Raw genomic sequence first — 27,990 nt, forward strand, 5'->3', positions numbered from 1 at the left:
CCAATGGGGACCGGTGGATTCACAGATGGGGTCCTCCGGGACCTTGTCAACACCCATTTTCTGGAGGTTTTGCCAACACCCACAATGTTTCACAGCTTCCTGGTCTCTGAGAATATTTATTCAAAAACAGGGATTGAAAAAACTGTACAGAGTGTCTGCTGCTGAGAACTCGGCCCCTGCCTCCACACCACTCCCCCAGCTGCCCAGCAGGGTCCCCTCTTTGGGTTGCCCTCTGCCAAGCCCAGCCAGTCCATTCCAGTCAAAAGGGTATCAGTGGAAGCAGCAGGAATCTGCAGGGAGGTGGGGAGAGAAGCATGGCCCCCAGCCACCCCCCAGCCCTCCTCCCTGATCCCCACAGTGGAGCAGGAGACTGGGAAGCCCTAAGGGATGGGGAGTGCATGAGTGACCCTTTGAAGTGAGGGCACTAAGGATGCTCCCTGCATCCAAGCATAGAGCTAGAGGGGGTGGAGCCCCCTACCCTGGAGCTGCTGCAGTTCCCCAGACCCTGGGCCAGAAACTGCTCCCACTCTAAGAGGAGTTACTCCCACAAACCGGGGCCGGGTAGGGGGTGCATCCATGCGTCTGGGCATTAGTGGTGTTTGGGACCCCAGGGTGGAGTCTCCTTGGGCAGATAGGGTGCAGAGGCAGCCCCTACCGGTGGTCCTGCCTGCCCCTGCGCCTGTGCCTCAGCCGGCCTCAGTAGGGGGAGAATTTCTGCCGCTCAGCTTTCTTGCTCCCATTGGCTGCTGCCATCTTGGCAGTGTAGGCCGCCAAGCCCGGCGGCGGCCCTGGGGAGGCAGGTGGTAGAGCCAAGAAGGGCACAGGCTTGAGGCCGATGAAGTTGGAGAGGGAGATGGCATAGGGTGTACCCAGCAGGCCTGGGGGAGCTGTGGGCAGGGCCGTCAGGGGCGGCGAGAAGGGGGCAGGCAGGTCTGTGGGGGCCGAGCCGGGCGTCCCCCCAGAGGTAGACTTGGCCGTTTCTAGACTGGAGAGAGGGATATGGGGGGAGATGCAGGGGAAGGTGGGGGTGAGAGAGGGGCAATGAGGGCAAATATAGGGGAGATTAGATGAAAGATGGAGAGGAATCGAGAACAATGTTCAACCCGAGAGAACAGGAATGGCAGGAGAGCAGGAAATGGGAAGAAAGAATAAGCAGGTAAGGTACGGGGTGAGAGGAGACGCAGGGAGGGCAAAACCCAGTGGAAAAAGACAGGGATGGGAAAAGAAGACACAAGGAATAGACGTGGAGGGGAGGTGGGGCAACATGGAGTGGGAAAGGCAGGGTTGGGGAGGCAGAGGACACACCCAGACAGAGACAGAGAAGGGAGATCAGCTTTCCCGCCCCAAGTGTGCTTTTCACAGGCACATAAGCCCCGTGACCTGGGACACCCCCTCCCCACACTCACCAGGCAGTGATGAGGTACTGGGCCAGGGCGATGGAGACAGGGGAACCAGTGATGGTCACGTGCCTCTCGCCAGCACCCTCTGCTTGGTTCCCGATCTTGATATGTGCCCCTGACATCTGCCGGATCTCACTGATCTTGCTGCCCTGGCGCCCGATCACGCAGCCAATCAGCTGGGGGGACAACAGAATTCAACCCGAGGCCCGGCCCAGACTCCTGGGCCCCTGCTGCCCACCCTCAAACTACCCGATCCCCTGCTCACATCGTTGGGAACCAAGAACTCCTGTGAGCTGGTCTGTGTGCCAGGATCCAGTCCTGGGAGGGAGGAGAAGAGGGATCAGATGTGCTTCTGGGCCTTTCCTGCCTCCCCATGTACATCCCAAGGGGGCTGTCTGCCCCTTGGAGTGTGCCCTTGCCTCCTTCTGCAGGGCTGCTCACCTGGCACCATGCTGGGTGAGGCAAAGGGGACTGCGTGGCCCGAGAGCTGCTGGAGCTTGGTGACCTGTGCCAAAGAAGAAGGGTCAGAAGTCAGAGGAGGCCTGGTTTGGGAAGGACTCTCTTGGGCTATGGTTACTCACCTCAGCTGGGGTCACAGCCCCATACTGACCCTGGACAGAAAAGCCCTGTGGGAGACAAAGTGGGTGAAGGGGGGTTACTGTGACAAGTCAGACCAATTTGGCCAGTCACTCCTCCTCCCACCCAACCTCCAAGTCCTTCTTCCAACCCTCCCCCATCTCAAGTCCCTTCTCCAGTAATGCTTCTCACCCCTCTTACTGTTCCACCTCACCTGGTTGGCAGAGAGAAGGACGGTACCTAAGGAGAGGCTTGGATGATATGGGATAGTAGCTCCTTTGGGTGGGGACTAGAAGGCACAAATGGGGGAGGCTCTGTCAGGACCCTCCAGGCCCCCCTGTATCCCCCAAGGGCCTATGTTTTTAAGGCCCTTCCCATGACCCCCAGGGTAAATGCATCCCGACACCCTGGAGCTCCCAGTCCATCCCTGCAGCCCTGCCCTGCCTCCACCCAGTGCCATATGCATAGGACTTGGTGGCCTGACAAGACGGACCAGGGCCCATCCCCGTCCCCTCTCCCTGCACCAGGGCAGCACCTCCAGGATAACAGCACAGATCTGGCGCACACACAGGATGATGGCATCAGGTACCCCGGACACAGTGACAGCACGCTCTGTAGAGTTGGGGAGCAGGTCTCCCGCCACCTGCACCTGGGCACCCGTGGTCTACAAGCAGAGAACAGGGGCCACTTCTGGCTGCCCTCGTAATCCAGGCTAGGGCTGCCCAGGCTTAGAGCTCCCCAGGGGACAGGAAGCCATAAGCCCAGGTACACTCTCTGAAGTGGAGGGTAGGACTCCCCGAGGGTGGTATCCCCCTTCTCCTCACCTCTCGAATCTCCTTGATCTTGGTGCCAGCCTTCCCAATCAGTGAGCCACACTGGCTTGCAGGGATGACAAGGCGCAGGGTCACCGGAGGCCTGGAGACATTTCCACCATTTGCAGGAGCAGCACAAAGGTCCTGGGTAGGAAGACTGTGGTTTGGCTGTGCTTGCCTCACCCCCGGAGCACCTTCCTGCTGGGGTTTGAAGGAGGGAAGCCCTGCCCAAATCCCACCCTAATGAAAGAACCCTGCCCCGGGCTTAACCTTTCTTACCACCTACAGCCACTGCGTGGAGTCGGAGCCCTGTTCCCCTGCCCCAGGGAACCACCCCTGGCCTCCCACCCCAGCCACCCACGGACCTCATCCAGCTTGAAGGCGATCATGGAGACTGCATGGAAGACGGCTGCTGTGGACCCAGTGATGGTGGTGATGCGCTCGGGGCAGGAACCCTCAGAGATGGTGATCCGGGCACTGCTCTGCGGGTACAGAAAGGCCGGGCAGCAGGTCTCCTTCTCCACTTCCCTGCCAGGAACCTGTCTGCCTGCCCACTCACCAGGCCCCGGCCAAGGCTGGAAACAGCTACCTTCCAAGGGCACTCACTGGTCATCCCAAACAGTGGGGTTCAGGGAAAATGCAGCTAGGGATCTCCCCTCCCCTCCAAACCAGGTGCCCTGGGCAGCTCTCCCAAACTCCATCCTCACCTGCTCCCGGATTCGCTTTACAGTCTCTCCTTTCTGTAGGAGACAAAATACAGAATGGCTCTTAGACTGACTGGTCACTGCCCCCACACCTGGCCTAAGGCCTCAGATTGAAGTCTACACAGAACAGAACTGGGCACCTACCTTCCCAATTATGCTGCCAACCTCCTGCAAATGAGACAAGAGTAGAGTCAGGGAGCACCAATGCCCCAGGCCCTGCCCCTCCGCCGGGACAGGAGCTCTAGCAGAGACAGAACGCAGGAGATCAAACTGCTGGCTGGCCATGCCTCACCTTGCCCCCCACCCACTCACCTTTCCATGCATTAGCATCCGAAGTGTGAGGGTGATGCTGAGCTCTGGCTCCTCCTCCAGCCCCGCATCTGAACCGCTCATCCTGTCAGGCGGGGCTGGGGCCACAGCGGCCTGGGGGTGCGTCCACGGTGCCCAGCCGGCTCTGGTGGGTGCAGCAGAAGCGGGGTTAGAGAGGAGCCCAGGTCTCTTTTGGGTTCCCTGCCCTTACATGAAGATATCAGAGCCAAACTAACTAAATTCCTACAGAAGAGAGACAGTTTCGAATGTCACACTGACCGGTGTCCTTGTATACAACTACTTGTTAGGTAACCCTGGACAGTTCATTTAACCCATCTGAGCCTCCGCTTCCTCATCTGTAAGAGGAGACTACTAAGTCCTACCATCAAAGAGTTATGAGAATTAAAATGAGCTAAGTACATATGCGGTAGGCAGCCAGTCTCCATGGGTATCCTTCCCTTTCCCACATATATTAGAAAAATTAACCAGGAGGCCTATGGGAGTCCAGAGAGGGAGAGCCTCCTCTCTGACCTTTTGGAAAAGGGGACCCCTGTGGATTGGGCCTTGAAAGTTTGGTTAAGGTTGAAGTTATTTCAAATGAGAAGCACTTGCATCCAGGAGCCAGAGCTCCCCACCCCCCGCCCCTGCCCCAGGACTATAACATGGAGTTGCTGCTGGAGCTGAGGCTGGAGAGCCCATCGGGAGCCACAGGAAGGCCTTGAAAGGAGGGTGGAAGTAAAGATAGCAAGATTCTAGGAGGGTCCATTTGCCCCAGCCTTCCCACTGCCCGGCAGAGGCTTGTGGGGATTGGGGCACAAGGGCTGGGAATACCACCTCCACTGGTCACTAAAGCAGAGCCTCCCTGCAGACAGCAGGGTTCATTCAGCACATGGGGCAAGGGGGGTGGTGTCAGGAGACCAGCAGTCTGCATAATGGTTTTCCAAGCCATCTCCTGTGTGCTGCAGAGGTAAGAAGTGGCCACATTCCCAGCCAGGAATACTTTCTACTGCACCAGACACAAGTCACTGGGCTCCCAGTCTCAATTTCCTCACCTATAAAATGGAGAGAATGCTTCCCCCCTGGGACTGGGTGATGGGTAAGAAAGGGATTTGGGGGCTGGGAAATGTCAAGGCCGTTAACTGTTAACTGACAGAGGAAGGAGGAGCCAGAGATTAGCTTCTGGGATTAGCCCAGCCGCCAGCCCTCCCAGCCCTCCCTACCCGACCCCTTTTCATGCCCCGACTTAATCCTGAACCTTAATCCTGCTTGGAAATCCCTCTCCTCCAGCCGGCTGTCTCCTACCAAGGCTCAGCCTTGATGGGGAGCTAACTGGGGGACCAGAACCCAAGGCAGAAAATGGAGTGGGACCAATTGGTGCCAAAGCTGAGCCAAGACCAAGCCCTAACTCTGCAAATTCCTTCTGCCCAGGAGGGTGTGGGAGCCAAGGATGAGTGTACCTGCCTAGAGCACTCTAGAGACCTCTGGGCACCTTCTTCCTCAGCCCCCTGCCCTATTCTGACATGAGGGTCAAGGGCGTGGAGCATTGTCCAATCCCCTCGTTGGAACCCCCGTGCTAGCCAGAGCTTGGGCGTGGAGTAGGAAAGGGGTGCCCCCAGCCTGGCTTTCTCAGGAGGCCCAAGCAAGCCACTCTACGGCATGAGGCCTGTTCCTTCCCTGTACCATTGGGTGACAATGCTGTCCCCCCAAGCACTCAGTAACTTGTCTCCCCAACATAGGCTCCTCCCTCCCCTTGAGTCCTGTCCATAGGCTCTCCAGAGGTCAGAAGTCAACAGTGGATACAGGGACTCTGTTCTGTGAGCATCCTGGCCAGCCTCATGCTGGCTGCCCTTGCTAATGTTCCCCCAGCTGCATGCACTTCCTCCAGCAAAGCACTTGTAATGACGTGCTTAGTTTGTGCCTCCCTGGACAGCCAAGCTTGGGAGCCCCTTAGAGCAGGGGCCAAGGCTGCCACCTTCTCCTTATGTCCCCAGAGCTCAGACCTCAGACCAGAGCCAAGCTGGAGAAGGTGTTCAGAACATAATGGTGAGCTGAACAAATGAATTCACCAGACAGAAGGCAACCTGATGCCAACAGAGGGTCTATAACCTGCCCAAGGTCACAGAGAGGTGGGGGAAAGCACAGTCCTGCCTGCTAGTGTGGGGCTCTGTCACAGGCCCCGTCCGCCTCTCCTTTCTGGCTGTCCCGTCTGGATTTGTCAGTCCTCTTCCTGGAGCAGGGCTCTTGAAAGGTGAGGAGCAGACTTAGTAGTCTGTGAGACCCCTGCCTGGCTAGTACATGTGGGTCATGTCTGGAAAGGACTGACAACTTGTCCAAAGCTACGGTCTTAGGCTCCAGAATTTTCAGACACTCAGGGACTCCTTTGGAGTGGCAATCAGTGGGAGACTTCACACTGTCCCCATACCATTGCCACATTACCTCTTGGGGTCATAAGGCTTGAGGAAAAAAGGGCAAAGGGCCTAGAATGTGGCCAGAACTAGAGTTCCTGCCCTGCAAATGGTACCTGGGTCTGTAGTAGAGACCACTGCCTCAAGTTCCATGGGTGACCTTGGCCAGGCCTTCACCTGACATGGACCTCAGTTTACCCACCTGTGCTATGTGTGTATGTATGGGGCTGGGGGTTGCTGGTGCTGGTATCTCTGTGTCCTTCCTGTTCTGAGACACCCTCAAGATCTTTCCTGTTTTTAGGAGAGAACAAGAGTTCCTGACACAGGTTTCCCAAATTAGTCTCCTAGGGGCCCTAAGAGCAAACAGTCCTATTAGGCGTGCTGGCTCCCCTTCTGCCCTCACTAGGGTTCTAGGGAGTTATTTGCTGGTGGGCCCTGGGTCCCTGCTGGGCCACCCACATGGCAGCCACACGTCATGCCATACTGACCTCCAGCTCACCTCTGGGGGTGCCCAGCCCCCTCTGGTCAGCAGGGCTCCTTGGCAGAACATACCAAGCTCAGACCAGGCCTCTGACCTCGGGTGTTCCCTTCTGCTCCCCAGGCCCCCTCCCCAGATCAAGTGCCCACTCCTTCTGTCCCTGGCTTCCTGCCACCCAGGCTGGAGGGGGCGGGGGGGGGGGTGACAGCTGTGTAAGCGATGGCGGCTGCCCCTTCCTGCCCCTCCCCCCCAGCTGTCTCTCTCTCATGACAGCTGCCCAATCAAAGGGCCGGGGGCTTAGCCAGCTCCCCCCCACATGCAGGGATCAAGTGTCCACCCTGGCTTTGTTCTGGAGCAAGAACAATCCGGGGGAGGGGAGGGCTCCTGGGGCCAGGCAACTCAAGTGGACGGGACCGCCCCTTGGGGGATTCCCTTGGCTCTGCTAGCCAGTGTCTGGACCAACCAACCAGGGCCTACAGACCCACCTGGGCTAGAGAGAAAGTGTGTGTGTGGGGGGGGCAGTCTCCAAGTTCATCCCCCACCTCACATCCCCTGACATCCCCCTCAGCACCACCAGGCTCCAACCTAGCAGCCTCCTACTCCTAATCCAAAAGCAGCCATGCTGGCCACACCCAGTGATGCTGGGGAATGGCTCGGGACATCAGGCGAAGCAGGGCGTGGCGGGAGGTGGACACTAGGCTTGGGGAGATCAGCACTGAGGGAGGGATCCTAACTCCCTTGCCTATCCCCTTCACTGGGTATGCTCCCCCTTCTTGACTACCCAGGCCTCTACAAGAAATGTTCCAGTATCCTCCGACCCATGTGCCCAGCCTCTCAGCCTTACAGCTTCCCAGGATGACCATTCATAGCACTTCTTGGGAGAGTCAGGGGAGGAGAGGCCTGCAGGGGAGCAGCCTGGGGGGTCCATGAGCTCCACCCTCTGGTTTCCTGACCCAAAGCTATCCTGTAGAATCTGTGCTAGGCAGCGAAGGGGAGCTCTGACAAGTTGTCTGGTGTCAGAAATGCTATAGCCTCCTTAGGGCATCATTAGGCAACTCCTCAAGAGTCCTCACAGCCGAGGGAAACTGAGGCAGGCCCAGACTGGGGTCCAGGAGGAAGGACACAGCTTCATGGTACAGCCCCACCCCCTGATACCCTTTGCCTCACCCAAATTGAGAAAGGTCTCTAGCTTTTATTTTCCATGCTGGAGACTCCGTCATTCTGCTGCTCAACAGCCATCGATGGCTCCCCAGTGCCCAAGGAATAAAGCCTGATCACCATAGACAAGCACTCAAGGCCCTTTGTGATCTGGTCCCTGCCAGCTTCTCTTCTCTCATCTCTACCCCTTCTCCCCTACACACCAGGCTGCAAAACACGCCTAGCACCTCCAGGCCTCTGGGCCTTTGCCCAGGCTGAACCCAGCTTGAAATGCCCATCCTCCTCACTCTCTGTCAAAATCCTTCTCAAATGCCACCTCCTCTGTGAAGCCTTCCCCAACCTTCCAAGTCAGATATAATCACTCAGGCCTCTGTGCCCCCTAAAGATATGCCTCAACTCAAAGGAGCCCCAACTGGGCATTTTCAAGCCTATCTTTCTACTACCCAGGAAAGTAAGAGTTCCTCCAGGAGATCAGGAGCCAGGACGTGTGCAGGGAGAAGGGCCTGGTGGCATTAGGGACCAGAGATGGGGCTGAGGGTCCCAGAGAAGCAGTAAGGATGGGGTGAGATCAGGGCATGGGGGGACCAGCCACATAGGAGGCCCAGGATCTGGCTGGACAGAATCCTCTCTCCATTCCTCAGCAGAGCCCCTGCTCCTGCTGTTTCTTTGGATCTAGGTGCTTCCAGGGCATGTCACTGGGGTGGGGAATTTGTGCTGTGCTTTGAGACTTCCAGGGGCACAGAATGGGTTCCCCATGTGGAAGGGAGGCTGGAAGAAGAGCTGGGGAGTGGCGCAGGTTTCACAAAATCAGAACCTGAGGCCCAAAGAGGAACGCATTTGTTTACAAGGCTACATGAAAGGCAACTGGCAGAGCTGGGAGAATCAGGGGTCCACCTGTGCAGCTCAGAGCTCTTTCCTCAAGAGGTCAATGCCACTGGGCGATGGTGATGGAAGCTAGAGGGGGGGTAGGTGGCAGGAATGGGAGTAGGGAGGGTGGACAGAGCCTGTCTGGGGACACAGGGCGGGGCAAAGCCAGCCTCCCTGTGGCCTGGGCCTGCCAGGGTGTGTGGGCCGCCTGCTCCCAGCCCCCCACCCTGAGCATGCAGGAAGAACAATCCCCTTGTGTTTGGGCAGTCTGAGCCTGCATGCTGATGAAGGCTGGGGGGTGGGGGCTGGGATGGGGGTGCTTTGGAGATTGAGGGGGTTCCAGGGCCCAGAGCGACTAGGGGACCTCCAGATGGGAAAAGGATAGGATCCCAGGTGCTGGCCCTGAAGCAGTGAGGGTAACCTCAGGAAAGAGTGAAGACTGGAGCTAAGGTTTAAGCTCCTGGAGAGTCCCTGGGGTCTAAGAGCTCTTTGTAGGAGAAGGAGGGCCCCTAGGGATACATGCCCTGTTGGTCCAGCATAAAGGTAAACATTGTGGGCTTGGTGGGGACCAAGAGCCCACATTCTGGAAGGAGGGCATGCAACTGGCTGTGGGTGCATCCCCTTGAAGACCACTCCCCATGGTGCTGGAGCCGGGCGGAGCACTGGGTGCCACAGGTCTCAAGATGGCGGGCCTGGGACAGGGAAGTGAGGAGGTGGGCACCTCCCTCTCCTGGCCAGGCAGGCATGAGAGCCAGGCTGAAGTGAGTAGCCAGAGACACCCCCTGTCCTCCAGGACTCCAGCTAGAAGCTAGGTCAGAGCTGAGGGGCTGAAGAGCCACAGGGCATGAAGGACCACTCTGAGCCCCCAACTGTCATCTCCACACACCCCTGGATGGAGATCTGTCTGCCGCCCCCCCCCCCCCAAATCAAGGACTGCGGAGAATGGGAAGGGGTGTGTGTCCAGCCAGGAACTGCAGGGGAATGGCAGATGGGGATAGAGATGGAGCAGAACCAGAACCCAAGGCAGGAGATCGAGAAGAGCAGGTCCAAAGAACAGAAACAGCAGGTGGGATGTGGGCCTCGAATCTGGGGTCTCAGGTCCAGGAAGGCCCTCCCTTGGTGCTGGGGGCTCCTCTGGCAGAGCAGCGCCCCCCACCTGTGCAGGCCTGGGCCCGAGTGGGACAGGGAAGCATGTCTCCCAGTCTCCCAAATCTGGACCCCGGCCTGTAGACTCCAGCGCGGGCTCCCCATCCCCCGGCCGAACCCCCAAACTTCGCGGCCCGCGGTGCCCCGCCCGGCCCGCGCCCTACCTCGCTGGGGCTGTCCTGCGGCGGCGGCGGCGGCGGCGGCGGCGGCGCGGCGGCTGGGCCGCTCAGTCCCACATTGTCCCCGGGAGAGGCGGCCGCTCACAACTGCGAGTGACATCAGCTGCGAACAATGAGGGGTTTGACAGGCGCGGAGCCCGGCCGGCCCGGAGCCCGGCTCCGCGCCCCCCCCCCCACCCCCCGGCCCGCCCGGCCCGGCCCCTCCCCGCCCCCTCCCCGGATCCGATTACAGCGCGGCGGGCCCGCCCCAGCCGCCCCAGTGCCGCAGCCGCCCGCCCCGCCCCGCGCGCCGCGGTGCGCCCCGAGCGGTGGCCGCTTCCGGGAGGGCTGGTGCGACCCTCCCCCGGGAGGTCGTCCGCGCGCCGAGAGCGGGGGACCTGGCTGGGTAGGGGTGGAGGGGGTGCCCGGCCGCGAGCGACCGCCCAGTGGTCCCGCGGTGCCTGGCCCCGAGCCCCTGCGCTCTCTGCCCGCCAGGGCCGCCCGCCCGGCGCCTGCGCCGAGCCCACCGCTCCCAAATCTCGGCCGCGGGCCGGTCGCCAGGCCCCACGCTGCCTCGCTCGGGCTCGGATCCCTCGGAGCCCGGATTTCGACCCTCCGTCCGACCCGGTTCCCAGCTCTGCTCGCTTCTGCGCCTTCCATCCCCGCAACCCCGCGCGGGGCTCTCGCCCACCAAGACCCGCGCCCCTCAACCACCCACAGCTTCCGCGAGGCCCGGCCCTTGTCCACCCGGGACAAGTTACCGGACCAGCTGGAGGAGGGGCCTGAGAGCGGTGTGATCCCGTGCAGCCCGCCCCGCCATTCTCCCAAAGCTACCCCCAGAATTCCTTCTGGGGACTAGGGTCGCAAGGGCCGCGACGCAGTAGAGTACTCCGCTAGGGAATGGGAGGAGTTGGACGGTCCCCCAAGCCCTCTCCTTCCCCCACCGCACCCCCTGGGGAGCAGATCTACCTCCCCCTCTCCTTCGTAATCGGCTCAGCCTGGTCCCACTGACCTCCACCTCCCCCCACAGCTGAGTCTCTTGGCACCTGGGTGTGTGTGGGTGGGGAGGGGAATCCAATCTCCCTTCCCCTCCATCTGGCCGGGTGGACAAAGGGCAGGGGGACCATCTGGTCCCGCCAGGGTGGGGGAGGGGCCCACAGTGGCTGTCCCCAGGGACGGGGGAGGGGCGGCGCTCTGGAGACAGCGAAAGCCTGCGGGGTCTAATTGCATCACTTTATTTCACCGACCTCCACTCTCCACTCTCCGTCTCCCCAACCCCCAAACCTCAGAGCAGGAAACAAGCTTGGCTGAGCAGATGCAGGCCTAATAACCTGGGGAGGTGTGGAGCACCCAGAAAGAGAGGAGGGGAGGGCAGGGAGATCTGAGGGTCGAAAAGATGTCACCTTTTGGGGGGCAGTTCTGGTCGGGGGGCCTGCTGCAACCTGTGGGTGAATGAAGTTCAGGGCTGGCTACCCCTAAGCTTGACAGAGGGCCTCCTGCTAGGGCTGGCCTATTGGGTCCCCACCTTCCTGGACAGTGGGTGCTGCATGGTTGGGAGGGGGCATGTGTGGAGGCACAAGAATGCATGTGTGTGAGTGCATGCAGAGCAAAGCTGCAGGTGACAATGTGCATGTCAGCCCAGAGTTGCCTGTACCTATGCAGTTGCTCCCAGGTGAAGGGTCATATTTGGGAATATAGATGGCTCTAAATGTGTAAGCATGCATGTGGTCATGGATGTATCTGGATGTATGTGTGGTCTAAGGCAGGGGTAGGGGATGTGAATGCCCCATAGGACAGCCAAAGAGAGAAGCTGGAGGCAGGATGGGGAGGCTGAACAGGGCAGAAAAAGGGGTGCAAACAGGAAAGCCTATAGGAGAAGCCCATCTAATGGATTGCCCTCCACCAGATTATGTCTCTTGATACCTGGGGCTTTTCTTCTTTATTTCACCTCCAAAGTCTGTCACTGCAAGAGAAAGAGGAAGAGGAAAAGATAGACCCCAAAGACAAGAAACCAGATAGAGACACACCTGTTGCATGTACATGATGCACAGGAACCCATGGCAGGAGGAAGGAGCAGAGCCCAAGGCAGACCAGCAGCCACCCCCATCAGCAGGGCTGGGTTTCATGCTAGCCCCTGCAGGAAATCCAGCAGCCCTGTGTGCCACTCCCCAGGTTTGTCAAGGTAACAGGGGTGCCCTGCCCCCTCCATGACCAACACACGGTGGTTGGGCAGATGCTTCAGGTGCTCAAAGCTGGTCAGACCCATGGGGTCCTGGTCTCCATATACAATAAGTGTTGAGGTCTAGAGAAAGGAAAGGGAGACAGAGTAAACAGGGACCTGACACACCGGCCCCAGCCTCCTAGAAGTCAGCTCTAGCCCCACAATCACTTCAGTCTCTCCCTGGGGTCACCCCAAATAAGGGGGAGAGACAAGCTGGCCCAGTGGGTGGTAGAAGCCCCAGCTCCAGGCTGATAGAGGCATGGATGTTGTATGCCCCAGCATACAGGTTAACACAGGCCAAGGCACAGTAATCTGCTAAGTAAACCAAAAGGGTGGAGTTTGGTCATTTAGCTCCTCCCAGAAGACACCCCTTGGTTACCCTGCCCCCAGGTGAGGAAAGGCCCCAGGATGGACCGTTCCTTGCTCGTGGCAGGGGCATCTCAGCCTCCCACACAGGGGTACCTTCACACTGGCATAGTCGGCAGCATTGATTTTGTCAGTGCAGATAGGGGCCACTGGCACATAGCCCCGGAGCTGGGAGCCAGGGGCCGTCAGGAAGGGCAGGGAGTACATGCCACTCAACGACGGGCTGATCACAACTGGGGGACCCAGGTCCAAGGCATCTACCACAGCTGCCAGGAAGCTGCTGGGGACCAGCTCTCCAATAGGGGCAGGGGCTGCTGCTTCCTTGGAGCGCCCCAGACCTGCAGGGATTCAGGCGTGAGAAAGACAAAGGCATGAATCGGGAAGTGGAAGAGACAGTCCCTTCCTCCAGGAAGTCCTCCTAGGTGGATCTTTCTGTGCCAGGTTCCTGCGGCACACAGCGTACCCAAGCTTATTCCTACAGCAGCCTAGATCTACCATTATCTGTGGCAAGCATGAGGCATTTCCCTCGATGTCTGTGCCCATCTCTCCTGGCAGTAGAGTGGTCCTGGAAAGGATCAGGCTCTGAAGTCCAACCCAGCTGGGTCCAAGTCTCAGTCTTCCACTTACTATCTATGTGACCTTGGGAAAGCCTCCTCAACCCTCTCTTGGCTGCTCAGTTTCCCCGTGTGTTAAAGGAGATAACAAAAGTATCTGTCGTTTCAGATTGTTGTGAAAATTAAGTGAGTTAACTGGTTAAGAGACACCCATCCCAGGGCTGGCAGAACAGACAGTGACTGAGGAGCTGGCTCTGCACATGGACCTCCCCTCCAATTAGTCGTACCTTTCCCACAAAGATTAGCTTAAGACCTTCACCTGGAAGATCAGCCCAACCCACTGTCTGAACCAATTCCATCTGGGCCTAGAGGCCCACACCTGGGCACTGAAAACATGGCAGCCATGCCTGTGAGGGGAACAGGTCAGCTATGCTGCCCCTTCACATGGCACCATGTCTAGGTTATGACTGCCAGTCTGGGGCTGTCCCTGCCTACTCCAGAACCCAGTTTAGGGCTTTGTACATGGCTTAGCCACCCTCCAGGGTCTGCCCCACCCCCAAATGTGTCAGAAGATTCAGTCTTACTAGGCAGGACTTCCAACAGACCCTATGGTTATGGCTCCATCAAAAGATTTTACTTCCAATTGGCTGAGCACCGATTACTGGGTGTCAGGTACTGGCCACTATTCACATAATCTCAGTCCATTCTCACTAGAGCCAACCCTCAAAATGAATGTATCTCCCGTTACAGATGAGGAAACAGAGGCTCAGAGATACTGAGACACTGCCCCAGGACAACACAGTTAGAAGGATCTGGACAGTGTCCAGATCACATCCGGATGGAGACTAGAGACAGTGGAAGGCCCCACAGTGTGCACCGTGCCCTGTGGAGCTTGGGGCCCAGCCTGGCCAGGTCCTCCCAAGTCCCCCAGCCCCCAGTGAGGCCCCCACAACCCCTGTCCAGGAGCCCGCCCCAGAAATACCTGGCAGGTCGATGGCCACAGCCCGGTAGCCAGCCTGAGCCAGACTGTGCAGCGTGCCCAGGTTCTGCCAGGTCTCAGAGGAGAAGCGGATACCATGCAACAGCAGAACTGAGAAGCAGGCAGCCTGTCCACCGCCTGGCCGAGCCTCTCGGAAGAAGAGGCTCTGGCCCTGCACCTGGATGGTGCCCTCGTGCTGCTCCACACCCGCCATACTGGCTGCTGCACTGGTGAAGCACCTATGGTTCAAGGCCAGGATGATGAGCCACAAAACACCCTGCCCAGGCTACCACAGAGAGAGAAGGGGTCCCTCAAGAAGCAGCAAAAAGGCCTCCAGGAAGCTACCAGAACTCTAGGAACATGCTTTGGGGGGAGGAAGACATAGTGTTTTTATGCCTCTCCCACTCAATTGTGTGGTCCTGGGCCTCAATTTCCTCTTCTGAAATAAGGAACAATAAAGCCTACCTCAAGAATTAATGAGTTAAGAAAAAAAAAAAAAAAAAAAAAGAATTGACAGATGAGGGTGCCTGCCTTTAGAATGCAATACATGGGGCTCCCATTACGATTATTGTCCTCACTGTTATTATACTTTTCTACAAATAGGGATAATACAATAGTGTTCGGCTCATAGGTAGTTGATGAGATTAAATGAGCTCAGGCATGTAAAACGCTGGACATCGTTCCTAACACATAGGGAGCATAGGAAGTGCTCAATCAACAGTAAGGTGCTGTTTTGCTTATCGACCTCTTCCTCTTCAAGGCACTGTTACAGGCTGTAGGTTGGCACCACAGGCCAGAGGGGGTCGGGGATGGAGTTAAAAACCCATTTTCCGGAGGCGGAAGCTGGAGCAGAGCCGGGAAAGGCATTGGAGTTCCGGCCTGCAAGGGATGCGGAGTGCCCAGCGCGCTTCCCGCTGGGGGCCAACGCTCTGACACCGTGGTCAGGGGGCACGGTCAACGGCGCTGCAGCGGCTCTCTCTGTCCCCTCCGCGGACCTCGGTTCTGGCTCGCAGGGCCCGGTAAGGCGCACGCGGAAGGGTGGGGGCAGACCCGAGGAGGGAACCTGGGGAGCCGAGAAGGGGAAGGGGAAGAACTTGGGGTAGTAGGGGTGGGCCCTCACTGGATAGCGGAAGAGAGGGTCGGGGGTGCAGGGCCGGTACCTGAGGAGCTGCGTAGGCTCGCGCAGACAAGAAGCAGGCGAGTGCTGGCTGCGACTGAGGCCCGGGGCAGGGAAACCGGGAATTGGCCTGGCCGAGGGCGGGGACCAGGCCGTGCTACGGGGCGCCCTCTTGTGGCCACAAGACGTCGCAGGCCTGTCGGTGCCGTTAGACCTATCTTTCTTGTCGCAGCGGCCTCAGTTTCCCAGAGCCCCTCGGCCCCTTGTGTTCCAAGTACCCGGCTAGGTGCGGCTCCCAGAAACCTGCCCCAGATGCACATGGTGCGGCTTGAGGTTCATGGAGTCTCATCCCTGCTGCTCCTCCCCGCCTTGTCCCCAGCCCACTCATCCCTGGGGCCTTGACTGCCCGGGCCCAGAGTTGTGCGCCTGACATGCAGTGAAACCCGACAGCTTTGAATGCGAGGTACTGACAAAGTCCAGCCAGGTGGCGTTGGTCGTTTACCTATCGTCGCTGAGCCTCCTGGCCTGTAGAATGGGTGTGATGTTGCCTTTTTAGCAGGGTGTCGATAACAGAGTGAGTCCTGCATGCTCAGCGCAGCTTCCCCGTGCCAGGCCTGGCCGCCAAGCCTGGGACCTGTCCTGAGCCCGGGGCAGACCACACGTTGGTCACACATTGCCCACCAGGATGGGTGCTATGAAGGAGCGAGAGGCTGCCCTGGGCTGTGACCAAGTGCGTGCGCATGTGTATCCGTAGGGGTTGGGGAAGCAGTTGGGCTGAGACCTGGAGCTACCAAGTAACAATAATATCTGACATTTACAAGGCAAGGGACTCCTCGCCAGACACTGAGCTAAGGCCTGACCGGTCCTTTGTGGTCCTTAAGACAACCCTTATCCTTAACCCCATTGTGCAGACCAGGGACTGACCCACGATAGAGATGGTCTGGTGGAAGAAGCCGGTGGCTCTCCCCTGGCCCTCGGGATGGAAGCAATCCGGAAAATCTGGACGGGGGACGAGGCCTGTGTGCTTTCAGGCGCCGCCTGGACTCCCCCCGCCATCTGGGTTGGGAGGCGGGGGTGGGGGAGGAGGCGGGGGTTGGGGGGAGGTGCTGCGACTGCGGACTGCGCAAGCGCGCCTCCTTGGCCACGCTTTCCGCCACACCAGTGCCCGCAGCAGCCTGCGGAGCCGCCGAGGCAGAGCAATGGTTGCGGCGCTGTTTGGCTGCTGGTTCCGCGTGGGCGGGGCCCGCTCTGGGGTGTCCGGCCCGGTCATCCCGGTCGGTCGGGTGAGTGTCCCCGGGGAGTGAAGCCAGCAGGGTGCCCGGGGCGGGCCATCCTGGCTCCGCCCCCTGCCCCCAGAGTCCTCGGGCAGAGTCTTGCGGGAGTGGCAGGCGCTGGGGCAGTGAGTGTGTGTGTTGGTGTGTTGTGTGTGCACGCACGCGCTTGTGTGCGTGTGTTCTTAGGGGACTGAATGTACGTGTGTGTCGATGTGTGTGTCTGTTTCTACATGCATACATAGCGGAGGGTTGGGGATCGGTCTGTCCGCTTGTGTTTGTGTATGTCAACTGTGTGCATTTCTGCGTACATGTGATTTTGAGGGTGTGTATCCCCCTGTGAGTGTATTTCTGAGGGTATGTCTGTCTGTCATGTGCACGTGTGTTTCTTGTATGCATGTGTAGTTTTAGGATTGTGTGAATGACTGTGTGCTGGAAATGTGAGGGTCTGCATGGTTTTGAAAGCGTGTGTCAGTATGTCCACCTGCCTTCCTGATGGCTGACTGTATGCCTGATTTTGAGGGTATGTATTTCAAGGGATCAATTGTTCACAGGCCAGGCATGTCTGCCTGTACGTGCGGGGAATAGTTTGTGCAAAAGAAAAGCATGTGGGAGCAGGACTCGATGTTTGTGCGCACATGTGTACACCTGTGTGTCATTGTTGAGACGTATGTCAAGGACCTAACTTGAGTAAAGCTTCCCCGTCCCCACACAGTATCTGTAGTTGCCTGCAGCCAGTTGCTTGCTAGCTGTCCACTATCATGGTTTAGTGCACTAGCTGCCTGGGTTGCCAAGGCAACGGCCAAAGTCCTGACTCTCCCTACCCCCAAAGGGTAAGGTGCTGGGCGCCTGCAGGGAAAGGTACAGCACAGATTCTCCCACTGGTGGGAACATAGGCTAATGCCAAGTGGGAGGTTGCTCTTCGTGGTCAGAAGGAAGAGAGGAGCGCCCTTTTCCTCTCCTCAGCTCCTGGCTCTCCATCAGCACCAGAGGGGCTGCCACTGCCCACCCACCACAGGACTGGGAGCCTGGAGGTGGGGGCTTGGGAAATATCCCCAAAGCTCCCAGGAGAGGAGGGTGGGGCTCAAGATGGGTTTCCAGCTCCTATCGAGGGCCAGCACCCAGCTGGCACTCAATAAAGATGTGTTCGCTGCAATCGGAATAAGGCAGGTGTACTCATCCTAGGCCCAAGAAATGATGACAGGACATCCCTGGATCAGGTCCACTGTCTTATTGACATATCACAGGAAATTTGAAAGGGCTGATGCAAGGTTATCCTTTCCCCCCATTTTACTGACAAACTGAAGACACACAGCCAGGAAGTGGCAAACAGAGTCTTGAAGCCAGGGCTAACTGTTCTGTCTGGGTCCTGGGTCCTGGAGTCTGTGCTCTGGATAGTCAGAGGACTCAGACTGAGGTCATGAAGCTGGGGTCGGGGAAGCATTCATCTCTCCAACCTCCATGCCGCCTTTTTCATTTCTAGGTGTACCATGCTCCTCCCTTGCCCCATACCCCTCATGCCTCAGCATTTCCCCCATCCCAGATATTCTCCAGGAGCCCTCCTCCCACTTAATATCAGCTGAGGTAGAGTGTTAAATATTCCCATCAACTGTAAAAAAACACATTCTGATTTAAGCACTATTCTATGCAATGTGACTAAAAAGGAAAAAAAAGGACCATTTCAAACATGCTGTCAGTGGGATGTAGCTTTACACACAGTCCTTCACTTTTGATGACTCTCACTCCTCTGTCCACCAGCAAGGCTCCAGTTCATCCCTCACCTCTCAGCCCCATGGTTTCTTCCTTGGCAAACGGAGTGTGGCTTGGTGGTTAGCAGCCCAGCCCCGGATTCAAATCCCAGCTCCCCTACTTGCTACTCTGCATTTTGGGCAAGAGAATTTACCTCTCTGGGCCTGTTTCCTCATCTGCAAGAGAACCATAATCATATCTGCTCCCCAGTGTTCGTTCTTGTGTGGATTCATGAGCCCTTGCATGCGAAGGGCCAAACACAGGATCTGGCTGTCATCAGCACCCGATGAATGGAAGTGGTTTCAGCTGGCACAGTGGTGATGGTCACTGAGCATGCTGTGTATCGAGACATCTCAGATGCCCCTTCTCACACTGCAGGGTATCTGAGCCCTTGCGCCAGCATGTGGAGGAGTTGAGTATGAACGTCAGATCCCTGCCCAGAGCAGGAGAAAGGGCAAGGGCTGAGCTCTTCCTCTGCTGGGGGCTTCCGGGTGGGGTTTGGGGGTGGGGTCCCGGGGGCCTGGCGGAGGTGCAGCGCCAGCCTCTTCTTCCTCTCCTCTCCTCCAGACTGTGGTACAGACCTCCATGAGCCGGTCCCAGGTAGCCCTGCTGGGCCTGGGCCTGCTGCTCATGCTGCTACTGTACGTGGGGCTGCCAGGCCCCCCTGAGCAGACCTCCTGGCTCTGGGGAGGCCCCAATGTCACAATCCTGGCTGGTCTCACCCCTGGCAACTCCCCCATCTTTTACCGCGAGGTGCTCCCACTCCACCGGGCACGCAGGTGGGTGCTGACCCCAGGGTACAGTGGAAGGACTAGGTCCAAGGGGAGTCCCTGTGTGGGACCCCAGCTCAACTCAGGGTGCTCAGGGCCTGGGAGGGCAGTGGGAGAAGCCTAAAAGAAAGAATGGCGGGCCACTCTCAGACCCCCAGGACACACACTCCCCTGTGTGCCCACAGGGTGGAGGTGGTGCTGCTCCATGGAAAGGCCTTTAACTCCCACACGTGGGAGCAGCTGGGCACACTGCAGCTGCTGGCGCAGAGGGGCTACCGGGCCGTGGCCCTTGACCTCCCAGGTGAGAGCCACCACTCCAGGGTCTAGGGAAGTGACAACATCCAGCAGGTACAAGGGGGCAGTTTCCCAGAGTGGGGAGTCGGAGGGGTAGAAAAGCCTTACGGTATGGCTTGGCGGGGGGGGGGGGGTTGGCATTTGGATCCCAGTGTCTGGACAAACGGTGGCAGGTCGCAAGACAAGATGGCCATACTAAAGGGCCTGTGTTTTTATTCTCTGCCTTGAAAACTAGAATGTGGATTGTTGCATGTCACAGAGCAAATAGAAACATGACTCACTTTACAAGCCATCGCATGGAGAGACCTCACTGTACTTTTATGACAAACTAGGTAGCTTTTTGGTTTTTTTAGTTATGCAAATGGTTTATGCTATTATTCTTGTCTTTAAAAAATCCAACAAGAGTGATGCCCTCAGAGACCCATGCCACATTTCTCTCCCAGCAGTTTGGGGGTTCCTGACTCCCTTTGGGCGTTTCCATATATAGAAAAATGTGGTGCTGCAGGATTGTGTGGTGAGGTTAGGAACGTGACTGGTGTCCCGTCTGCTTAGCAAATCTATCCGCAGTTTGGTTTTCTCCTCCTGTACCATGTCTCATAGGGCATGCCAGTCATCTGTATGTGTACTATGTGCCATTGGAGGCATGGACACATTTTATCTGCCCATTCTTCTACTGGTGGATATGTAGGTTGATTTAGAGTTTTCAGTGTAAATTGAAATGCTTGAGAAATGAAGCTGAAGCACTTTGGACATGTCTCTGAGCACAAAGGCAATAATTTCTGTAGGGTAGCTACCAAGGACATTGATGGGTCAAAAGATACACATTTAAAAAAATTTTGACAAATACTACCTTACCCTCCAAAAATGCTATGTGGATTTATCCTCCCATCCGTCATTTATGAATGTGCCCATTTCTCCTCATCTTTCCCAACACTGCATATTATCAATCTTCTTGGTTTTGCCAATGTAATGAATTAAAAATGCTTTTCTAGCAGACCTATCACATTATAAAAAGTAGCTTCTGGGAAGTTTGGGCTAGCATTGCCACATGCCACTGCTCTTTCCCCCACTGTGGTGGGCAGGAAGTCCTGAGTTCCTTTCCAGCCTCCCTCAGCTGGTGCCTCCTGCTGTTCCCAGGTTTTGGGAACTCAGCACCTTCCAAGGAGGCAAGCACAGAGGCAGGGCGGGCAGAGCTGCTGGAGCGAGTGCTTCGAGACCTGGAGGTGCGGAATGCCGTGTTGGTGAGCCCCTCTCTGAGTGGCCGTTATGCCCTGCCCTTTTTGATCCAAGGCCACCACCAGCTGCGTGGATTCGTGCCCATCGCACCCGCCTCCACCCAGAACTACACCCAGGAACAATTCTGGGCCGTGAAGGTACTAGGAGGAGGGTTTCCAAAGGTCCTGGCTTGCTATCCCTGGCTTGAGTCATGGCAGGAAAGGACTCAGGTCTCACTTGGAGGACACACAGCCTCATCTGGATAGAAAGAGATGGGGTGTTTGGGAAAGATTTCCTAAGGAGGTGGCTAGAGGGTCAGTTCCCATCAGGCTCCAGGATCACAAGCCCTTGCCTTGCCCTGCAGACCCCGACTCTCATCCTGTATGGGGAGCTGGACCGCATCCTGGCTCGGGAGTCACTGCGGCAGCTCCGTCACCTGCCCAACCACTCCGTGGTGAAGCTGCGTGATGCAGGCCACGCCTGCTACCTCCACAAGCCTCAAGACTTCCACCTTGTCCTCCTTGCCTTCCTTGACCACCTGCCTTGAGGTCACCCACTGGCCAGGCCCGAGGCCTGGCCTGAGCTTGGAGAGTCTGGACCAGCACCTCACCAGGGAGGCAGCCCCTGGGATTGGAGGGTGGAGGTCAGAGGGCCAGACCCAGTCAGGACCTCTCATTTCATCTCACAGGCACAATAAAAAAGAGCATTTTTGTCATGCCTGGGGAGTGACAGGTCCTGTTTCCTGGTATTACAGCAGGTGGGGTGGGAGTGGGAGGCAAGTCTGGAACTGCTTTGGGGCTGGGAGCTGGAGGGAGGTTTCAGCAGCTTGGGAAGACTAAGAACATGGGCTACTTCCTAGCTGGCTGCCCTTACCACTCTGTGACTCAATTTCCTCATCTGTAAAATGGGCATGATGTTAATATCTCACTCAAAATTTGGTTTTAGGATTGAATCAGTCTGGGTAAGTGAGGTACTTGGCCACACGGAGCTGGAGGGGGTCAGGGCGAGGGGGTATTACTACTGCTGCGTGCCCACTGGGATTGGTGGGAAATCCAGGATCTGGCAGTTGAACTGAGTGAGTCAGGAATGCAGGACCTATGGCCTAAGGGAGCAGGATGTGTAGGGCTGGAGGTGGGGAATGTGGTTTAACAATTAACACAGCATTGGTGGTGAACTACCAAGACTGCTTGCTCCTGGGTATGTAAGCAGACCTGACTTAAACCCTGGGAGCCTTGGGATGGACCCCTACCCTACCCTCCTGGCCTGCCTCCTCTGAGCCAGGAGGCTGAAGTCTTCAACCTGCCCCTCCCCAAGCTGACTCAGAACTGCCTAAGGGTACAAAGGGCAACTGGGGGCACAAGTGGGCAGCTAAAACTGTGTGCAGTCTGGGGGTGGCCAGTACGACACCTGTGCCTCTTTATCCTCCCTCTCCGGTGGCTGCAGAAGAGCCAGGAAGCCTGGCACAGGGTCAGCCAACAGTATGTCACATGTATGCTTTTGTGCAGTTTCCCCACCTCTCCCGCTGTCACGCAGCCTCAGTTTCATCCTCCCACCATGACATTCTCTGTCACACAGATGCTACCACACCCAACCACCACCTCACACTCGTATTGTCACACACACGGTTACACACACTGATGCACACTGTTAGATTTGCCCACACAGCTGCACATTCGCACGATCTCACAGGCAGTCACATATGTGCCCCTCTGTCCATTTATCCTTTCCTGGCACTTTGTCCAGGCATAGGCTCAGTGCCCTACCAGGTACACGGATCTGCGGGTACACGGACCGGCCTCCTGGAGCTTATACAGTATGAAAAAACAGATATTGACCAATAACCTCTCCACCTAGGGGGCTGAGGCAGTCAGGGAAGCCCTCCCTGAGGAGCTGAGACACGGAATGGGGGAGAAGTCGGAGACGCATGGGAGGGGGTCGGGGAGCAGGCAGGGGCCAGCTCTGGCAGGACTTTGCAGCTCTGTACCCCAAGAGTAAGGGGCGCCGGAGGGGCAGACACTTCCTGTGTCAGTGTCTACCCGCCTCTCTTCTGTCCCCATGTGGAAGTTGTGGGAGATAGAGCCCTCTGGAGGCGGGACCATCCGGAGCTCGCTTCTAGGCCCGGGGGCGGGGCCTGGCGGGGTGGGGCCTGTGGGGCGGGGGCGGGGCCAGCGGGGGCCAGCGGGGGCCAGCAGTCAACCGCGGGGCGTAGCAGGTGGCGGCGGAGGCTGCCCCCGAGAGGGATCCGGTAATCGGAGCGGAGGCTGGAACCAGGGGCGGGCGGAGACTCCCGCGCCGACGCGGCCCTAGAGACTGGGGCGGCCCTTACTCGCAGTCTTCGGCCCCGCCCCGCGACCCGGTCCGGGCACGTGGTAGGCAGACCCGGGCGGTTCTGAGCCCGCGACCTCGCAGGACCCTGAGCCCTGGGCACAGTCCGGAGCGGGCGCTGAGAGGCAACCGCGGGCCCAAGACCGGCAGAGAGCGAGGTGGGGGGCCCCGGAGAGGAGTAGAGCGATCTGGGGTTCCATGGGATAAAATCCGGGCAATTGGGAGAATGATTTGGGAAGGGCTGGGGGAGTCAATGCCTGGGATCAAACCTGGCTCAGCTATTCTCTAGCTGTCCCCGAACCTCTCAGCCTCAGCTTTCTCCTCTGTAAAGTGGGCATTCAGAGGCACAACTTCATGGGGCTTTTTGGCGGATTCAAATGGGCATGTGTCGAAAGCGGCCAGCACGGCTCCTGAAACAGAATGGGGGCTCCAAAACGGGGTGTGTTCTCCCTATGGGACGTTGGAGGAACCGCCCTGGGGAGGGCCTGTGTGCAGATGGAGTCCACTGGGCCCCAGACGGGAGGGGTAGGTAGCCACTCGCTTTGCCCCCAGCTCACCCCGCGCAGCGCCATGGCCAGCGAGGGTCTCGAGGGCGAGCACCCGTCCGTGACACTCTTCCGTCAGTACCTGCGCATCCGCACCGTCCAGCCGGAACCCGACTACGGTGAGAACGCGGTGGTTCCAGGGCCTGCGGTGGGGCTCCAGGGCGGGGACTGTGCTCTATACCAGACTCCAACCCCTGTCACCCAGCTAGCTGAGCCCCACTCTGCTGCCCCAAATGGCGCCTCAACGCCTCTAGCCATTCCCCAGACCAACAGACTGCTCAGCTGCCCCCTTCAGACTGTGCTGCACCAGAAGTTACTCCTGGTGGCTAGTTAAGGAACAACTTGACCTCACTGCCCAGTGTTTGAGGTCGGGGAGGGGAGACCAGACAGCCACAAGGAAAGACGCTCCAGAAGCCTACTGGGGCAGGACAAAGGCCACAGCCCTTAGGGAATCAAGCTTGGTGGCTGGAAATTGTGGACATGGGTCCAAACCCCTGCCCTGTATTTACCAGCTGGGAGACATTAGGTGAATCTCATGTCTCTGTACCACAGTTTTCCTATTTCTAAGGAAGATAGCAATCACTCCTGTTTCTAACTGTGGACTTCCCACTTGACCTTCCACAAAGGGTCCCTGGCTGGCCAAAAATATCTTCTTCCTTGGAGACAGAAATGCAGGTGTCCCTGAGGGATGTGGAATTGCACTGAGGAGGCAGCAGCCCATTTCGAATGGGCTCCCCTCTCTGAATGCACCCCAGCTTTGCCTGGATCGGTGGGAAGTGTAGGTAGGCAGAAGCAACCCCAAGACTCTCTGTGTCCCCAGGGGCTGCCGTGGCCTTCCTTGAGAAGAGAGCCCACCAGCTGGGCCTGAGCTGTCAGAAAGTAGAGGTGAGCTTGGGGCCCTGCATGGGGAGGGGATCTGGCCCTGGGGCATCTCCTCACCTCCTGGTCCTCTCCAGGTGGCACCAGGCCGTGTGGTGACCGTGCTGACGTGGCCAGGCACCAACCCCAGACTCTCCTCCCTTTTACTCAACTCCCACACGGATGTGGTGCCTGTCTTCAAGGTGTGTGTGGGGACAGAGGGAGTGGTGTAGGCTTTGAGGCACGCGAAGATGATGTAGACCTTCTCTTGGACCCCAGGGATCCTACTGGGCTGGTCCTAAAACTGACTCCTGATCTCATAGGGCGTTACTCTGTTCAAGCAGCTTTTGTCCAGTGGTCCATTCTGTGCCCACAGTGGGGGTGGGGGTGATGGTGGGAACAGAGTTGAGGGATGGCAATCAGCTGCCCTCTTCAGCCCTCTTCTGTCCCCTTCACCACCCCACTTGACACCCCAACTCTACTATGGGCTTCCAGGACAGGGCCACAGTTGAACAGAATAGATTAAATTTGGGGCTTGGGTCCTTCTTCTCATCTCCACCCCAGGAACACTGGAGTCATGACCCCTTTGAGGCCTTCAAGGATGCCGAGGGCTACATCTATGCCAGGGGCACCCAGGACATGAAGTGTGTCAGCATCCAGTGAGTGTCCTCCATTCCCTGTCCCCTCCAATGTCACTGGCCCATTGAATTGACACAGGACCTGGGGTGTGATTGGAGAAACTCAAGGCCAAGGAACATCTTGACCCCTTACCTTGGACAGGAATTACCACCATCACATGGATAGGGAGACTGAGGGACAGGGATTTCCCAGAGTCCCCCTACCAGATTGTGGCAGAGTAGGGCCCAGGGCCCAGGGCTCCAGCCTGCCCACCCAAGCATCTGGTGGCTCCCTCAACACCTGGCTTACCTCCTGTCATTGCCCCTCAGGTACCTGGAGGCTGTGAGGAGGCTGAAGGCTGAGGGCCACCATTTCCCCAGAACCATCCACATGACCTTTGTGCCAGGTAGGAGTGGCTTGGGGAGGGACACTTTCAAGGGAGGAGGATGTGTTGGTGAGGGTGGCTCCCTCATCTCATGTCCTTGTTGCCTTTGCAGATGAGGAGGTTGGGGGTCACCAAGGCATGGAGCTGTTTGTGCAGCGGCCCGAGTTCCAGGCTCTTAGGGCTGGCTTTGCCCTCGATGAGGGTGAGCAGGGTGGCAGGCCCCTGAGCGGCCAGTAGGGGATAGGGAATCTGCTAGTGGGGGCTGGGCCACTCCACCCTCTGAATCCCCTTTTCCTCCCCAGGCCTGGCCAACCCTGCCGATGCCTTCACTGTCTTTTATAGTGAGCGGAGCCCCTGGTGTGAGTATGGGCTTGGCAGGAGGGTGTCACTGTGCAGATGGGGTGCTGGGCCAGAGGGGCAGGGGCCTGCCCAGGGTCATGCAGCAGGTTTGGACCTGAGTAGGCCTTGAACCCAGAGCCTCTGCCTCCCAGACCCTTCCTACCTGGGCTTCTCCTTCCTGAGCTTCTTAGGGTAACCCCCTGCCATGAGCAGAAGCCAGCTCTACACTGTGCATTCTGTGGGGGACAGCCCTGCCAGAGGAGCTTGGAATGAGGGGAAGACCTGGGTCCACCCCAGGGCTGATACTTTTTCAGCCCTACCCATGCTTAAGACACCCACTTCTCACTCATTTTTCCCAGGGGTGCGGGTCACAAGCATCGGGAAGCCGGGTCACGGTTCACGCTTCATTGAGGACACAGCAGCAGAGAAGCTGGTGCGTGGCACACAGGGAGGGAGTTTGGGAATTCCCAAGGCTCTATCCCAGGGCCACTCTCACATCCGATCTCACACTCTCCTAGCACAAGGTCGTGAGCTCAATCCTGGCTTTCCGGGAGAAGGAGAGGCAGAGGTAAGGCAGCCTGGGAAAGAGGGTGGGGGTCTGAGCATCTGTGCAGGAGAGAAAGGAGGTTCCCCCTGCTGCCCCTGCCCTGTCTCCCACCGCAGGCTGCAGTCAAACCCCCACCTGAAGGAGGGGGCTGTGACTTCTGTGAACCTGACTAAGCTAGAGGGCGGCGTGGCCTGCAATGTGGTACCTGCTACTATGAGCGCCAGTTTTGACTTCCGTGTGGCACCGGATGTAGACCTGAAGGTGCCACCTCTACCTGGGTTTGGAGGAGGGAGCCAGGTCCTCAAACCTATCTTGGAGGCTCAGGGAGAGCCCGAGAGGTCAGCTCATCTCCCTTCTCATAGGCTTTCGAGGAGCAGCTGCAGGGCTGGTGCCAGGCAGCCGGCGAGGGAGTCACCTTCGAGTTTATTCAGGTATCGGCTGGGGACCCATGGTCGGGGAGCTGTGGGCACAGGGCAGACCGGGCTGGCTGAGTGTGGGTCACAGTGGGAGTGTGCGCTTGGTGTGCGTGCATATATCTAGACGTTGCTTTAGCTATGAGAGACACGTTTTATTCACCAACAAGCATTAGTCATGGAGGCCACTGTTGGGTGCTGAGCATAGCATAGGAGTAAAATTAGGCACAGTTCATGGCCTTCTAGTCCTTACAGCACGAAAAAAGGAATAGACCTGAATTAGACATTTGTATAATATTACTTTTCACATGTATGAACACATGTGGTTCAGGAAAGGGTGGGACCCCACACTCTGAGAACCCATAACGAGTATTCGGCCAGTCTGAGAGGTCTGGGAGAGCCAACCTGAGGAAGGGCCACTTGGCCTAGGATATGAAGGATGGACAGGAAGTAAGAAGATGGAGAGCGGGGCAAGGTCCCAGACCTGTGGCTGGACTGGCCAGCTGGGCATCTGAATAGGTGGATTGAGGCCAGGGTGGGGAGTGGGGGTTGGATGTGTGCCTGTGGCAGGCACAGCCCACCCTATGAAGAATAGGGCAAGATGTCCGGGCCCTGTCCTGATCTTGCCTTCCTTCCCCTCCCCCCAGAAGTGGACAGAGTCCCGAGTGACATCTACTAATGACTCAGATCCCTGGTGGGCAGCATTCAGTGGGGTCTTCAAGGACATGTGAGCATACTGGCCAGCCTTTCCCTTTCCTCTGTCCTTCCCCTACCTCCCTTCCACCTTCCTTGTCCCTTCAATCCTTCCCTTGCCCTCTCCCCTCACTGCCTCCCCATTCACCAGGCTCTTCCCTCGGCAGGAACCTCACTCTGGAGCCGGAGATCTTCCCAGCTGCCACCGATAGCCGTTATCTCCGTGCGGTGAGCCTCATGCAATGGATGAGCAGTGGGTGGGCCTGGATCCTGGCATTCCTCCTAACAGCTTCTCCTTGCTCCCTGCAGGTGGGGGTCCCAGCTCTGGGCTTCTCACCCATGAACTGCACACCCGTGCTGCTGCATGACCACGATGAGCGTCTGCATGAGGCTGTGTTCCTCCGTGGGGTTGACATATACACACGGTTGCTGCCTGCTCTGGCCAGCGTGCCTGCCCTGCCCAGTGAGAGCTGAGTCCCAACCTCTACCCCGGGAGTGTCCATCCTGACCAGTGTTAAGTACCCCTCTGCCCCCCTGCCCCACAATAAAGTCTGTGTGCGGACAGGGGCCAGTTCTGAAGTATTAAGGACAAGGATGTTCATGAAGCAGGGATTCTGTCATTTTCTTTGTGGAAATGCTGTTATCACCCCCAGTTCACAGATGAGGAAACTGAGCCTGGCTCTGGATATGTCTCTAGCACCCTATGCTGCTCTTGTGC

At 57.8% G+C, this 27,990-nt stretch overlaps 4 protein-coding genes across 13 annotated transcripts; 2 read left to right on the forward strand and 2 right to left on the reverse strand.

Moving 5' to 3' along the window:
* Positions 1-100: 100 nt before the first annotated feature.
* Positions 101-12,071, reverse strand: PCBP4 (poly(rC) binding protein 4). Of its 4 annotated transcripts, none has more exons than XM_047842663.1 (14): positions 11,937-12,071; positions 10,020-10,137; positions 3,805-3,946; positions 3,637-3,660; positions 3,496-3,528; positions 3,154-3,270; positions 2,801-2,932; positions 2,512-2,640; positions 2,191-2,265; positions 1,982-2,026; positions 1,842-1,905; positions 1,666-1,718; positions 1,407-1,576; positions 101-788 (listed from the first exon to the last, which is right to left on the reverse strand). In XM_047842663.1, exons 3-14 carry the CDS (start codon positions 3,883-3,885, stop codon positions 722-724), a joined length of 990 nt encoding a protein of 329 aa, XP_047698619.1. In that variant the 5' UTR covers positions 3,886-3,946; positions 10,020-10,137; positions 11,937-12,071; the 3' UTR covers positions 101-721. The 4 variants fall into 4 exon arrangements, with proteins under 4 accessions (XP_047698619.1, XP_047698599.1, XP_047698609.1 ...); XM_047842643.1 differs by having other exon boundaries at positions 101-985; XM_047842653.1 differs by lacking the exons at positions 10,020-10,137; positions 11,937-12,071 and adding an exon at positions 6,409-6,775 and having other exon boundaries at positions 101-985.
* ABHD14B (abhydrolase domain containing 14B) lies at positions 11,233-15,421 on the reverse strand. The gene is made up of 4 exons (XM_047842710.1): positions 15,294-15,421; positions 14,137-14,372; positions 12,697-12,938; positions 11,233-12,315 (listed from the first exon to the last, which is right to left on the reverse strand). The coding sequence occupies exons 2-4, from the start codon at positions 14,345-14,347 to the stop codon at positions 12,136-12,138; spliced, it is 633 nt and encodes a 210-aa protein (XP_047698666.1). The 5' UTR covers positions 14,348-14,372; positions 15,294-15,421; the 3' UTR covers positions 11,233-12,135.
* Positions 14,822-27,843, forward strand: ACY1 (aminoacylase 1). Of its 5 annotated transcripts, none has more exons than XM_047842615.1 (15): positions 14,827-15,152; positions 23,427-23,538; positions 24,240-24,304; positions 24,376-24,480; positions 24,842-24,936; positions 25,225-25,301; positions 25,393-25,482; positions 25,583-25,639; positions 25,979-26,052; positions 26,138-26,187; positions 26,283-26,427; positions 26,529-26,597; positions 27,227-27,306; positions 27,440-27,500; positions 27,582-27,843. In XM_047842615.1, the coding sequence occupies exons 1-15, from the start codon at positions 14,943-14,945 to the stop codon at positions 27,744-27,746; spliced, it is 1,455 nt and encodes a 484-aa protein (XP_047698571.1). In that variant the 5' UTR covers positions 14,827-14,942; the 3' UTR covers positions 27,747-27,843. The 5 variants fall into 5 exon arrangements, with proteins under 5 accessions (XP_047698579.1, XP_047698571.1, XP_047698587.1 ...); XM_047842631.1 differs by lacking the exon at positions 14,827-15,152 and adding an exon at positions 22,716-23,032; XM_047842634.1 differs by lacking the exon at positions 14,827-15,152 and adding an exon at positions 22,716-22,918.
* Positions 16,396-21,274, forward strand: ABHD14A (abhydrolase domain containing 14A). Of its 3 annotated transcripts, XM_047842698.1 has the most exons (6): positions 16,396-16,533; positions 18,481-18,681; positions 18,838-19,049; positions 19,226-19,341; positions 20,472-20,707; positions 20,914-21,274. In XM_047842698.1, exons 3-6 carry the CDS (start codon positions 18,856-18,858, stop codon positions 21,094-21,096), a joined length of 729 nt encoding a protein of 242 aa, XP_047698654.1. In that variant the 5' UTR covers positions 16,396-16,533; positions 18,481-18,681; positions 18,838-18,855; the 3' UTR covers positions 21,097-21,274. The 3 variants fall into 3 exon arrangements, with proteins under 3 accessions (XP_047698654.1, XP_047698635.1, XP_047698643.1); XM_047842679.1 differs by lacking the exon at positions 18,481-18,681 and having other exon boundaries at positions 16,401-16,533; XM_047842687.1 differs by lacking the exon at positions 16,396-16,533 and having other exon boundaries at positions 16,550-18,681.
* Positions 27,844-27,990: the final 147 nt, after the last annotated feature.

The sequence above is a fragment of the Prionailurus viverrinus genome, chromosome A2 (assembly GCF_022837055.1).
Source record: "Prionailurus viverrinus isolate Anna chromosome A2, UM_Priviv_1.0, whole genome shotgun sequence".
NCBI lineage: Eukaryota > Metazoa > Chordata > Mammalia > Carnivora > Felidae > Prionailurus > Prionailurus viverrinus.

Excerpts from the sequence above, each read along its gene's own strand:
- PCBP4 (XM_047842643.1), bottom strand. The coding sequence starts at position 3,885 with ATGAGCGGTTCAGATGCGGGGCTGGAGGAGGAGCCAGAGCTCAGCATC. Across the intron at positions 2,266-2,511 it reads TCTGTGCTGTTATCCTGGAG|TCCCCACCCAAAGGAGCTAC; the intron begins GTGCTGCCCTGG and ends TGTGCCTTCTAG. Across the intron at positions 2,027-2,190 it reads TCCTTCTCTCTGCCAACCAG|GGCTTTTCTGTCCAGGGTCA; the intron begins GTGAGGTGGAAC and ends TGTCTCCCACAG.
- ABHD14B (XM_047842710.1), bottom strand. The coding sequence starts at position 14,347 with ATGGCGGGTGTGGAGCAGCACGAGGGCACCATCCAGGTGCAGGGCCAG. Across the intron at positions 12,939-14,136 it reads TGTGGCCATCGACCTGCCAG|GTCTGGGGCGCTCCAAGGAA; the intron begins GTATTTCTGGGG and ends GAATCCCTGCAG. Across the intron at positions 12,316-12,696 it reads CCGACTATGCCAGTGTGAAG|ACCTCAACACTTATTGTATA; the intron begins GTACCCCTGTGT and ends TCCTTTCTCTAG.
- ACY1 (XM_047842615.1), top strand. The coding sequence starts at position 14,943 with ATGGAGTTAAAAACCCATTTTCCGGAGGCGGAAGCTGGAGCAGAGCCG. Across the intron at positions 24,937-25,224 it reads ATGAAGTGTGTCAGCATCCA|GTACCTGGAGGCTGTGAGGA; the intron begins GTGAGTGTCCTC and ends ATTGCCCCTCAG. Across the intron at positions 26,188-26,282 it reads CGGGAGAAGGAGAGGCAGAG|GCTGCAGTCAAACCCCCACC; the intron begins GTAAGGCAGCCT and ends CTCCCACCGCAG.
- ABHD14A (XM_047842679.1), top strand. The coding sequence starts at position 16,450 with ATGGTTGCGGCGCTGTTTGGCTGCTGGTTCCGCGTGGGCGGGGCCCGC. Across the intron at positions 19,342-20,471 it reads CGTGGCCCTTGACCTCCCAG|GTTTTGGGAACTCAGCACCT; the intron begins GTGAGAGCCACC and ends TGCTGTTCCCAG. Across the intron at positions 20,708-20,913 it reads AACAATTCTGGGCCGTGAAG|ACCCCGACTCTCATCCTGTA; the intron begins GTACTAGGAGGA and ends CTTGCCCTGCAG.